General features: G+C 46.5%; 1 protein-coding gene across 1 annotated transcript in view; it reads right to left on the reverse strand.

Moving 5' to 3' along the window:
• The window catches only part of UVRAG (UV radiation resistance associated), a 322,439-nt gene extending 319,399 nt beyond the window's left edge, over positions 1 to 3,040 (reverse strand). The window contains exon 1 of the mRNA XM_003780887.2: positions 2,731 to 3,040. Coding sequence (XP_003780935.1) covers positions 2,731 to 2,847 — 117 coding nt within the window. The 5' untranslated portion in view covers positions 2,848 to 3,040. The remainder of the gene's footprint in view (positions 1 to 2,730) is intronic.
• Positions 3,041 to 12,954: the final 9,914 nt, after the last annotated feature.

Genomic DNA, 12,954 nt, shown 5'->3' on the forward strand with positions numbered 1-12,954 from the left:
AGGCGCCCGCCACAGCGCCTGGCCATTTTTTGGTTGCAGCCATCATTGTTGTTTGGCGGGCCCGGGCTGGGGATTCCAACCCGCCACCTTAGGTGTATGTGGCTGGTGCCTTAGCCGCTTGAGCCACAGGCGCCGAGCCAAAAACAAAAAGTTTTATACACACACACACAACCCCTATAATTCTCACAAACAATACTGAGTGAATGAAACCAAACACAAACTATACCTTGTATGACTCCATTATGTAAAGTTCAAGAACAGGCATAAAACTGATCTCTTTTGTTAGAAATCAAAAATGTGGGGCAGCGTCTGTGGCTCAGTGAGTAGGACGCCGGCCCCATTTACTGAGGGCAGCGGGTTCAAACCCAGGCCCAGCCAAACTGCAACAAAAAATAGCCAGGCGTTGTGGCCGGCACCTGTGGTGCCAGCTACTCGGGAGGTCAAGGCAAGAGAATCACCTAAGCCCAAGAGCTGGATGATGCTGTGAGCTGTGACACCATAGCACTCTACAGAGGGTGATAAAGTGAGACTCTGTCTCTAAAAAAAAAAATCAAAAATGTGGTTCCTTTAGAGAGAAAGGAAAGGCCAAGATGGGAGAGAACATAAAGAGGACTTCTGAGATGTGAATAATTTTGTATTTCTGGGTAATAGTTATATAACTGTGTTTACTTTTTGACAATTCATCACCTACATGCTCATCATCCGTGCACTTCACTGTATAAGATAATACTTCAACAACTAAAAAATTTTAATACTATATATTTATATCCTGAAAAATCTGAGCATTTTTACCCCCAAAGCTAAATTAATGTCAACTGCAAAAGTGAAAGTATTTTGTTATAGGCAGCCTTCCAAGAATTCACTGATGACACCCCCAGAAAGCTGTAAATAGCATACTCAGCACTCATACAGCATTCAGCTGTACACTTAAGCCACTATGTATCTCTCGGCACCAATCCAAAAATTTGACAAACACTAACAAATGCAGCTGAATTTATTCCATGGACAGTTTGTTTGAATTATTTCCCCCAATGTTAAACTGTGAACTGTTATCAGAAAATAGGCTTTATAGATAAATGATGCTTTCTCTATCCTAATGCCACAATCCCTCTTGTCGTCTCAACTCCTTAGGATTTCTCCAGCTAGTTCCAACAGGGCCCATCACTGCCTCTCCCAGTATCCACCCTCACACCCCACCTCCAACACAGAAAATTTTACATTAATGCTCATTCCAGAGACTAGCAGTACCCCCCAGCCAGACTTGTACTCCCATGTAACTCCTAATACAATGCAAACCTAACAGTACTATAAACTCCCTGCTCAATAGCACCACAAAACCAGGGCACGTGCTAACACAGTCTTTTCAATCCTCTTCTACCACACAAAAAGCCCTTGCTTCTGTGGGCCTCCCTACTCAAAGGCCCACCATTATCTCCAACTTTTCTCTTCCCATTAGCCCTCCCCCTCCTTTACTGTATGCACATTCATTCCATTTTCCATCCACTCTCTCCCCACAACCTCTGATCTCTTCTTTATGGATCCTTCTAAGTACTACTGGCAGGGATGGAAAGTTGGAGGAAGAGTATTGAAGAAATTGCTCTGTCCCGTGTGAAGGTGACCGAGAAAAGTCTCAAGCAAAACTGCCATGTGCATGGGTTACAGAGCCAGACTCTGGATTCTGAAACTCAGGCCCATCACTTACTAACTGTAAGGCTTTGGACAAGCCTCCCTTTCCTCAACTGCGAAATGGGGACAATAAAAATAGCTACCTAATAAAGTTGCACAAATCCAACTCCGTAGGCTCCCATTAATGGCCTGGTTCTTTTAGGTCCTCGTATTGGAAGAAAGAACGGAGAAGGTGAAAGGGTAAGTCTCTTTAATGCTAAGATTCCTGCAAAGCGTCCCTGCAGGAGACACAGGGAAAGCAAGGGACAGAAGGAGGGAAGATATACTCTTACAGATATGGAGGTGAGACAAAGAATTTTGTCAGATTCCCAATTCAGTGTTCCCTCTTTCTTATTCCCCTACAATGTGGATCCAAAAAGCCCTCAAACCCCTTGCTAAAGGATGAAAGGACATGAATATATACATCAGATCCTCCTTCCACAGAGTTATTGGAGGGAACGAAGTAGGAAAGAGGCCCCCTAACCATTAAGATAAGTTTCTAGGTGGTCTTAGAATTAGGAAGAAAGCCCCAAGTCCCACATATATTTCTCTGGAGTGAGGGGAGTACTTCATAATTAGGAGAGATTAAAAGTCAGTGCTGGAAACCCTCGAGTCTCACGGCTCCCACAAGAGTCTACTGGTTTCCCCATAAGCGGAGAAGGCCAGGTGGGGAGAGAAAGAGAAAGCGCTTTCGCTGTCCCGTGGGACACCAGGGCTTCCCCAGTCCCTTCCCAGGAGAAATGAGGGGAGGGTCTGCACTAGGGAATCCCCAGCTCCTACGGCAGAGAGGCGGCGTCAAGCTGGGGCCCCAGGGAGTCTCACTGGCTCCCTGCCTGTCTCCCCACAAGCCTGTCTCCTGCAACGGGATTCTCCCAGGACGCGGAGAGGCACAGCCATCACTGGACCACTTCCCGCACGAGACCTTCTGACAGCCTTCCTCAGTCCTGCGAGCTCCCAGCCACTTCTCTGGGTCTCCGGGCTTGCACAGGGTCAGCCTGGAGCCAACAGGGGCTCCACGCGGGCCTCCCCCGGTCCCTCCCGAGCACCGCGAGCCCGTGGGCTTACCTGCTGGGACGGCAGCTCCACATGCAGGGCCCGCGCGGCAGAACCGGGAGGCAACGCGGATGCCGGGCCCGGGGGCGGCGGGGGGATCGGGCCCCCGACTGACGCTGAGGCGCTCATCTCGACCCGGGGGCCGCCAAGCGGCGGGGCGGGCGCTCCTCCGGCATCCGCCACCGCCTCCTAGCCACGATCCGCTGAACCCCTGAAGCCTACAAACCCGCCACACGAGAGACAGGACTGCTCTTTACCCCACTGGCAGCCACCACCGCTGGCTAAGGAAGAGCCATATTACCGCAGTGCAACCCCCTCCACCAGGTTGAAACCTGGCTCGCTCATTGGTCCTGATTTCACGGGGGCGGGACCCAACGGCCGCCAAGGGACATACTATTGGATGAAAGATCTGTCTATCAGCGGTCGGAATGGGCCAGGGGAGGAGGGACTCGAGAATGGCCTCAATTGCGTCTGTCAAGCCGGGGTGAGACCTGGGGCGTTGCTTCTTTTTCCTCCTAATTTAATTGGTTCCTTAACTACCAAAGGGCAGGGTCTCCTGGGGAGTCGGAAGGGCCATTGCACGAGATCGCTGCCAATTGTCAGTAAAGAGAAAGGGGTGGGGCTTTAATTATATAGAGCGCGCGCCTGAGTTCCCGTGTCACGTGCAAGAGGATAGAGAGTCACCTGATTAGTGAGAATCAGTCTTCGGAGCCACTTCCGCCCTAACTAGTTGCCATAGTAACGGGCCTCGGGTGGTGGACGAGGACCCGCTTGGTGCCCCGGAAAGTGATTGCAGATCTGCTAAAGCTGGCTACTTGAGCGGTCTTCACCCGAGGGGTTCCTGTCAATATTCCCGCACTAAAAAGGAATGTTTTGTGGTTCTCAGAGAGCCACCACACTTGACGCTCTGAGAACAGAGAACCGTAGGGCAGTCCCACTTGCTCTTTCCGACCCACTTCTCTGGGTCTCCGGGCTTGCACAGGGTCAGCCCGGAGCCAACGGGGGCTCCACGCGGGCCTCCCCCGGTCCCTCCCGAGCACCGCGAGCCCGTGGGCTTACCTGCTGGGACGGCAGCTCCACATGCAGGGCAACTCCAACCCACAAGTCCACGCTGCTTTTCGCATTCCACTAGCACTGTGAGCCACAAGCTGTGCGAGGTACGCAGGACGCCTTTTCACCTCTACCGGTGGGTTGCTTATGCTGTTCCTAGAGAAATCCTTGGTTACTTTTCTCGTGAGTGATGCTTACATATCCATCAAATCTCAGCTAGAGTATAAATGTCTTAACACAATAAATTAGAAAGTGCGGTGAAGGCCATGTTAACCAGTTTGATGAAAATATTTCAAATTGCACATAAAACCGGCACATTGTATCCCACAAATGCATTAATGTACACAGCTATGATTTAATAAAAAAATAATACAAATTAAAAAATCTCAGCAGAGGCAGGAGTCTCTTCTTGCAGAATACTTCTCTGATCCTCTCTGGGACCTTGAGTTGGGAACTTTTGCCTCTACCCTGGTCTGGATTATTCTCTTGTACTGTCTTTTAATAAGTGTGTAATTCACAAGCAGCCACTCTCCCTGCTTCCCCCTGCCTACACACAAACTGAATTCCTCAAGCAAAAGGACCTTTCTGATTGATCTCTGGACCCCCCCTGCCTGATACAAAAAGGCCATCTCCTCCAGGAATACTTTTTTGATCACAATAAGAGCATCTATAGCAATTGCTTCTATAATAAACAGCACTGAAGCATTCTGCAGGATATTGATCTGCCTTTTTTCCCCACTAGACTGAATTTCTCTACCACCTGGACTGATGTAGCAGAAAGAACACAGTGTTTTAGAGTCAGACAGCTGAATTGGGCTCTGCAACTTTCTAGCTAGGTGTCCCAAGCAAGTCAGTTTCCCTCTCCGTTTTAATTTTCCCATCTTTAAAATAGTGATAGGATTGCTGTGGGGATTAATAAAATCAACATATGTAAAGTGCCCATGCAGGCACCTGGCATATGATAGTTACTTTTTTTGTTTTGTTTTGTTTTGAGACAGAGTCTTACTCTGTCATCCTGAGTAGAGTGCCATGGCATCATAGCTCAAAACAACCTCAAACTCTTGGGCTTAAGCATCCTCTTGCTTCAACCTCCCAATTTGCTGGGACTACAGGCCCCCAGCCACAATGCCTAGCTATTACATTTTTAATTTAATAAAAGATAAGGATACTATCTTTCCAGGGTGTTCAGAAGCCTAGAAAACACCTTGGATTTATCTCAGAGCTGGATCACATGCATGTCACACTGTCTCCTATTCTGAAACATTGAGAGGTTCCTCCCAGCTGGAGCACAGGAAGTGTGGTCAGGTGGTTGATCAGAAGGGAGTAGTTGGGAAATCTCAAATCTTATCTGGTTCAACTCATGTGGTGCCAAGATCTGCTAGAATCTCACAGAAAACACCTCTTCTATTTCTAAGCTATGCTAGTTTTCTGGGGCTTCCATAACCAAATTACCACAAAACTGAGTAGTTTAAAATGAATGAAGTCAACGAAATGAATGGACAAATGCTTGAGTAAGTGAACGTTTGGATCACATAGGAGCCTCTATAGCACCCCGACTGTACACAGCCTCAGAGAGAGGAAATGAACTTCCCCAAGGTCACACAAAGTTTATAGCAAAGCCTCTTATCCCCAAGATGAGTACTTGTGCCTCAATCCGGTGGTTTTCACATTGCCACCAACTATAAAGGTGCCAGTGAGAATACAGAAGTTTGTAAATTATGGGCTAGCCAGGGTAACACATACTGGGTATAAGCACACCTAACCCAGGGGTTGATTTAGTGAGACTCACCCAGAGGACACTTTTCTTTGGGAATGGACTTTTACAATGAGGTCTAAAAGATGAGATTAACTGGACAAAGGAAGCTAGTGAGAATAAGAGAAATACTTTGGGCAGAAGGAACAGGACGAGCACCCCTAAGAAGCAGCATGGAGCATGGCAGGAACTACTGAGAAGCCCAGGCAGGAGTAAGCAGAGAGAGGCAGCTGGTGCTGAGGAATGGTGCACCCTGGGTATAAAGTGGAGTGACAAAAAGACTCCCAAATCAGGAGCCAGCAGCTGGAGGTCTGTCTGGACCTGAGGCTTACTGGCAGCATGATTTTAGGCAAATTGATTTCCCTCTTTGAAGCTACATGTTTTGCTGGGGACTAGAGAGAACTAATATTTGCTAGTTACTCTATTACTCTGCTCAGTCCTCACTGGCTCCTGTGAAGTTAGGTATTGTCACTGATTTACAGATGCCTAAAAAGAGGCTCAGCTGTGGAAACAACCTGTCCAAAGTCTTGTGGTTCTTAGTGGCAAGTTGATGGTATGAACCCATATCTCTTAATTCCCAGGCCAGGGCCCTATGCCTTGTACCATACGTCTGGTACACTGAATTAAGTTTCCTTGAGTCATTATTAGTAGAAATAAATAATAAATGTTTTATAAGGAAGGAGATGTTTGCATAGTCTCAAAATACAAAAAAAATACTTTACAAGGGAAAAGTGTGACAGTCTTAAATGATCAAAGTGACCATCATCAGTAATGGGACAAATTGAAATCATGTGGCACCTGATAGGATGTGGTAAGAAGGGCCCATTATCACATCTGTGGTATTTCTGCTGAAATACCTGAATCAATCATAAGGGAATGACAAAACAAAACTGAATGGCCTATAAGATTATCAAGGTCATGATAATTATGGAAAGACTGAGAAACTGTTCCAGATAGAAAGAGATTGATTAACATGTGACTCTGAACTTGATCCTTTTGCTAAAATGGACAATATTAAGACACATGATGAAATCTGTATAGGGCATGAGGATTAGATGGTAGTAATGTTTCTATTTTAATTTCCTAGTCTCCATGATTTTACTGTGGTTATATAGGATAACATTCTTATTTGTTGAGTGCTATGGGACATCATGTCCTCAACTTATACTCAAATAGTTTAGGGAAAAATGTCTTTGTATTGTACTAACATGTTTTGTGAGATTTTTGTAAATTATAAAGAAAAAATCTTACAGTTTTCATTACATAATCTATTTCCTATAAACAAAGTGAAAATGTATTTTTATAACATTTTGCTCATTAACACATCTTAATTAATTAATTCATGTACTTGTTTATTTATTTTACTGATACAGAGCTTCACTCTGATGCCCTGGGTAGAGTGCTATGGCATCATAGCTCACAGCAACCTAAAACTCCTGGGGCTCAAGGTATCCTCTTGCCTCAGACTCCCAAGTAGCTGGGGCTACAGGCATCAGCCACAATGCTCAGCTAATTTTTCTATTTTTAGTAGAGATGGGGGTCTCACTCTTGCTTGGGCTGGTCTCCAACTCCTGAGTTCAAGCAACCCACCACTCAGACTCCCAGAGCACTAGGATTACAGGCATAAGTCATTGCACCAGCCTACTTGTTTATTTATTGAAGAATGGCAAGACAGACTTTATTGAAAGGGGGCTACTACAATGGGGTTTTGTAGAATGAGGACGAGATCATTTAATTCCTTAAAACTTAGATTTAGGCTCGGCGCCTGTGGCTCAAGTGGCTAAGGCGCTAGCCACATACACCTAAGGTGGCGGGTTCGAATCCAGCCTGGGCCCGCCAAACAACAATGACGGCTGCAACCAAAAAATAGCCGGGCGTTGTGGCAGGAGCCTGTGGTCCCAGCTACTTGGGAGGCAGAGGCAGGAGACTCGCTTGAGCCCAGGAGTTGGAGGTTGCTGTGAGCTTTGATGCCACCGGCACTCTACCCAGGGGAACAGCTTGAGGCTCTGTCTCAAATAAAAACAAAAACTTAGATTTAAAAAAACAATAACTTATTGAGTGCTTGCATTGTGCCGGGCACTGTTGTAAGCAGTTTTTGTATATCCTCACAATAGTTCTATGAGATTAGAGAGCTAAGGCAGCTAAGGTAGTATGTTTGCCCAAGGTCACTTGTGTCAAGTATTGAGCTGGGATTCTGAAGCAGTCTAACACCAGTGTCACCACATCATCACATCTGTGGTATTTCTGCTGAAATTCCTGAATTAATCATATACCTACTTTTTACTGCCTAAGGAAAGAGCAATACTACATATATTTTAAGTAAGTTTTATTTATGCAGTGAGGTCATACTTGTTTTGGAATACATTTTTATAACATGTCTGTTGAATCAAAAAATATGCTATTCAAAAATATAAAATAGGGCGGCGCCTGTGGCCCAGTGAGTAGGGCGCTGGCCCCATATACTGAGAGTGGCGGGTTCAAACCCTGCCCCCACCAAACTGCAACAAAAAAATAGCTGGGCATTGTAGTGGGCACCTATAGTCCCAGCTACTTGGGAGGCTGAGGCAAGAGAATTGCCTACACCCAGGAGTTGGAGGTTGCTATAAGCTGTGATGCCATGGCACTCTACCCAGGGTGACAACTTGAGGCTCAGTCTCAAACAGACAGAAAAACAAACAAACAAACAAACAAAAAAACACAAGCCAAAAATTCCTAAGCAGAAAGTGGTAAAAAATATTTTGAAAACCAGGTGTGACTCACACCTGTGGTCCAAGCACTCTAGGAGGCCAAGGCAGGAGGACCCTTTGAAGTTAATAGTTCAAGACCAGCCTGAGCAAAAGGGAGACTTCTGTCTCTACTAAAAATAGAAAAATCAGCTGGGCGACGTGGTAGACACCTATAGTCTCAGCTCATTGGGAAGCTGAGGCAGGAGGATTGTTTGAGCCCAGGAGTTTGAGGTTACTATGAGCTAGGCTGATGCCATGGCACTCTAGCCTGGGCAACAGAGTGAGACTGTCACAAAAAAAGAAATATCTGATTTATGAGAAGACCAGACCCTTCCCAATGATACAGCTTGTCTATCAGGTGGTATAAATATATTAAAGGGCACTGTATTAGTTTAAACCACAAACTGAGTGGCTTAAACGAACAGAAATTTATTTTCTCACAGTACTGGAGGCTGGAAGTCCAAAATCGAGATAATGGAAGGGCTGTGCTCCCTTAGAAGGCTCTGGGGACAATCCTTTGCCCCTTCCTGGTTCTGCTGTCCATGGGTGTTCCGTAGCTCTGCCTCCATTGTCACGTGGACTTTTCCTTTTGTTCCCCCCCTTTCTCTCTCTTTTTTTTTTAATGAGACAGGGTCTCACTTTGTCCCCCTTGGTAGAGTGCCTTGGCGTCACAGCTCACAGCAACCTCAAACTCCTGGGCTTAAGTGATTCTCTTGCCTCAGTCTCCCAAGTAGCTGGGAATACAGGCGCCCACCACAATGTCTGGCTGTTTTGTTGTTGTTGTTGTCATTGTTGTTTAGTAGGCTCTGGCCTGGTTCATTTATTTTACTATTATTATTATTAATTTATCTATTTTTGCAGTTTTTGACTGGGGCTGGGTTTGAACCCATCACCTGTGGTATATGGGGCCAGCGCCCTACTCCTTTGAGCCATAGGCTCTGCCTCTATTATTATTTTTTTTAAATAGAGACAGAGTCTCACTTTATCCCCCTCAGTAGAGTGCTGTGGCATCTCAGCTTATAGCAACCTCCAACTCCTGGCTTAGGCAGTTCTCTTGCCTCAGCCTCCCGAGTAGCTGGGACTACAGGCGCCCACCACTGCATCCGGCTATTTTTTGCTACAGTTTGGCCAGGGCTGGGTTTGAACCTGCCACCCTTGGTATATGGGGCCTGTGTCCTAGTCACTGAGCCACAGGCACTGCCCTCCCCGGCCAGGTTCAAACCCATCAGTCCCAGTGCATGTGGCCAGCTCACTAACCACTGTGCAACAGGCACCAAGCCATTGTCCCTGTCCCTTATAAGAACAGTTGTCATTGGATTTAGGATCCACCCAGATAACCCAGTATTACCTCATCTTGAGATCCTTAATTACATCTGCAAAGACGCCTTTTTTCCAAATAAGGTCATATTCACAGGTTTCGGGGATTAGGACCTATAATTTTGTGGGTCACCATGCCTGTGTGTGGCTTGTGTTCCTTTTCTCCGAAGCCACTCTGCCCAAATTAAGATGGTGTTAATCTGAATTAGATTGCTTTAAATTAAGATGTTAATTGTAACCCCCATGGTAACCACTAATAACTCAAAAATATACAGTAAAAAAAAACAAGCTCATTAAAAAAGTATATTAGAAAATACATGTTTAAAATAAAAGATAGCAGGAATGGAGAAAGCAATAAGAAAACATAAAACACACAGAAAATAAACAGCAAAATAGGAAATGCAAATCCTACCCTATGAGTAATTTTATTTTATTTATTTATTTATTTTTTAAAAGACAGAGTCTCACTTTCTTGCCTTCAGTAGAGTGCTGTGGCGTCACAACTCAGCAACCTCCAGCTCCTGGGGTTAGGCGATTCTCCTGCCTCAGCTTCCTGAGTAGCTGGGACTACAGGCACCCGCCACAACACCTGACTATTTTTTGTTGTTGTTGCAGTTGGGACGGGGCCGGCGCCCTACTCACTGAGCTACAGGCGCCACCCGTGAGTAATTTTATTTTTTTGAGACAGAGTCTCAAGCTGTTGCCCTAGGGTAGAGTGCTGTGGTGTCACAGCTCACAGCAACCACCAACTCCTGGGCTTAAGCAATTCTCTTGCCTCAGCCTCCCAAGCACCTGGGACTGCAGGCACCCGCCACAACACCTAGCTATTTCTTGGTTGTAGTTGTCATTGTTGTTTGGCAGGCCTGGGCTGGATTCAAACCCACCAGCTCTGGTGTACATGGCTGGCGTCCTAGCCACTGAGCTACAGGTGCCGAGCCTCCTATGAGTAATTACATTAACTTTAGAGACTAAACAATCAGAAGGCAGAGAGTAGAAATATGAACATTAAAAAAAAAGATCCAACACAATTATGTCTACAATACTTACAGTTTACACTCACAGACACAAATAGATACGTTGAAAGAGATAGACAGGAAAAGATATTCCATGTAAATAAGCGCCAAAAGAGCTCTGTGGTGCTCTTCCACACTGACGGAGGCTACATGGTAGACTTTAAGGCAAAAATTGTTATTAGGAAGAAGAGCATTTTATAATGATAGAGGGGTAAATCCATCAAGAGATAACAACTATAAACAACCATGCACCTACCAGCAGAGTCTCAAAAAGCATGAAGCAAAAACTGACAGAATGGAAGGAAGAAATAAATACTTCGGAAATAACAGTTCAAGAATTCACCCCCCCAAAAAAAAAAGAATTCAACACCTCGCTTTGAATAATGGACAGAACTAGGCAGAATAGCAGCAGAGAAATAGAAAATATAAGTAACATGATAAATCTACTTGACCAAATGGGCATCTGCACCTGTAAAATATTATAGCTTCTAGTTCAGGGTCAGAACTGTTTAAAGGTCAAAATGGGAAAAGAAAGCTTAGGAAGCTATGTGGCATCTGCCCGAGAACCAGCCTCAGCGCCCCCTTGTGGCCATATCTAGGAACTACAGCTGGACAATGCAGGCGGACTTCAGCCCCCACACCACCACCTAAGGGCAAAGGATTTTCCGGTAAAGGAGGTGCCAGTTCCCGCTCCCAAGGTAAAAACTCCCAACCTAAGGCAATGTTCACAGCATCTACCCGCTCTAGAGTAAGGATGACTCTGGACAGGCTGCTGTTGGACATACGTTGTCCTGGGTTATCATCTCTGCTCTCCTTAGAGATGCTGAGTTCCACCGTGCACAGTAGGTGTTCACTATTCACAGAATTAACATTTGAGAATAATGTCTACCCTTGTGGGGTGGCCTACGTTAGGGCCAGAGCTTGGTCTAAAGCCAGACTCAGATTGCAAGTCAGCATTGGATCAGCCTTAGGATGGGGCTAGGGTGGGGCTGAGACTCTCATCAGACAACAGGCCTTTTCTCCATCCTAAAGGAAATGCCTGTCATCTAACCTGAGCTCTCCAGCCCGAGGCCTGCCTGGTGCGGTAGAATCCACCCTCTATCAGCCCCTCCAGGGAACTCCCTCTCACTGCTCTGTCCTTTCCCCCACCTAGAAACTCTGGAGAAATGGACTCCTTGCTCTTCTGAGCCCAGCGCCCCTGCAACTCCTCTGCCACCACCAATCCCTCTTTCAAATCGGTGATGTTTTTCAGTCAGTTCCCCCCCATCTTCATACCTACTGCTCTGTCACTCCCCTTCCTGACAAACTTCCAGCCACCCTTCCAGCCCAGCTCAGGCATTATCTCCCCAGTGAGGCACCCCAGGTTGGGTTAGAGGCGCTGCCACAGCTCTAACGGCCCTCTGTATCGTCAGCTGTCCCAATGTTTGTTCCTCAGCAGCCCACTCACAGCTTCTGGCACAGAGCAGCTGTCCCTGAGGTGGGTGAACAGCAAAGACAGCCAGAACAGGCATTTTGGCAATACGGAAGTTGGAATGAGGGCGTTTGGTAGGAAAACTGGGAAGGTTTCCCGGGTGCTCAGTACTCACTGGACCCAATGGAACTAGAAAAGGAAAAAGTAGCATCTTGTAATAACTAGGGTGACACCAAGCCAGGGCCAGGGAACAAAATTGGAGTGATTCTGAAAGACTCTTCCTGCTCAGCCATTCCACAGCCTAACAGTTGGACAGGAGTCCTTTACCCCATCTGGCAGGCACCTATGATGACTCCTGGTGGCCTTTGCATTGTGATATCCACTCCCCGGCACAATCCCCCCCGCCCGAGGGGGAGCTGGACCTCATGACTTGCATATAATGAACAGAAAATGACAAAAGTGATAGGGTGACACTTCCACAATTAGGTTATAAAGGACTGTGGCTTCCTTCTTTTCACACGCTGGCTCTTCTCACTTACCCTCTGATGAAGCCATGTTGTGGGCTACCCTTAGGAAAGGCCCATGTGACAAGGAACTGAGAGTGGCCTTGGTCAGCAGCCAGTGAGGAAGTACATCTTGCCAACAACCACTGAAAGTCTTGGAAGTGTATCCTCCCTCAGCTGAGTTTTGAGATGACTGAGGCCTTGGCCAGCACCTGGATTGCAACCTTGGCAGGTCCTGTGCAGAGGACTCTGAGAACTTGAGACTACAAGTTTTGTTTGTAGCCACTAAGTTTCAACACAATCCGTCACACAGCCATACATGACTGCCACAACACAGCAGGGCCATGTGGGCCACAGGAGCAAGGGGCAGAGGGCTCAGCAGGCAGCCCACAGGGCGCTGGTCTTCCCCGAGTGTCAGTAGCAGGAGGGTGCAGATGCAGTGCCAGCAATAACTCAAAGAGGC

The sequence above is a fragment of the Otolemur garnettii genome, unplaced genomic scaffold (assembly GCF_000181295.1).
Source record: "Otolemur garnettii isolate 467f Iridium unplaced genomic scaffold, OtoGar3 scaffold00001, whole genome shotgun sequence".
In the NCBI taxonomy this organism is placed as follows: domain Eukaryota; kingdom Metazoa; phylum Chordata; class Mammalia; order Primates; family Galagidae; genus Otolemur; species Otolemur garnettii.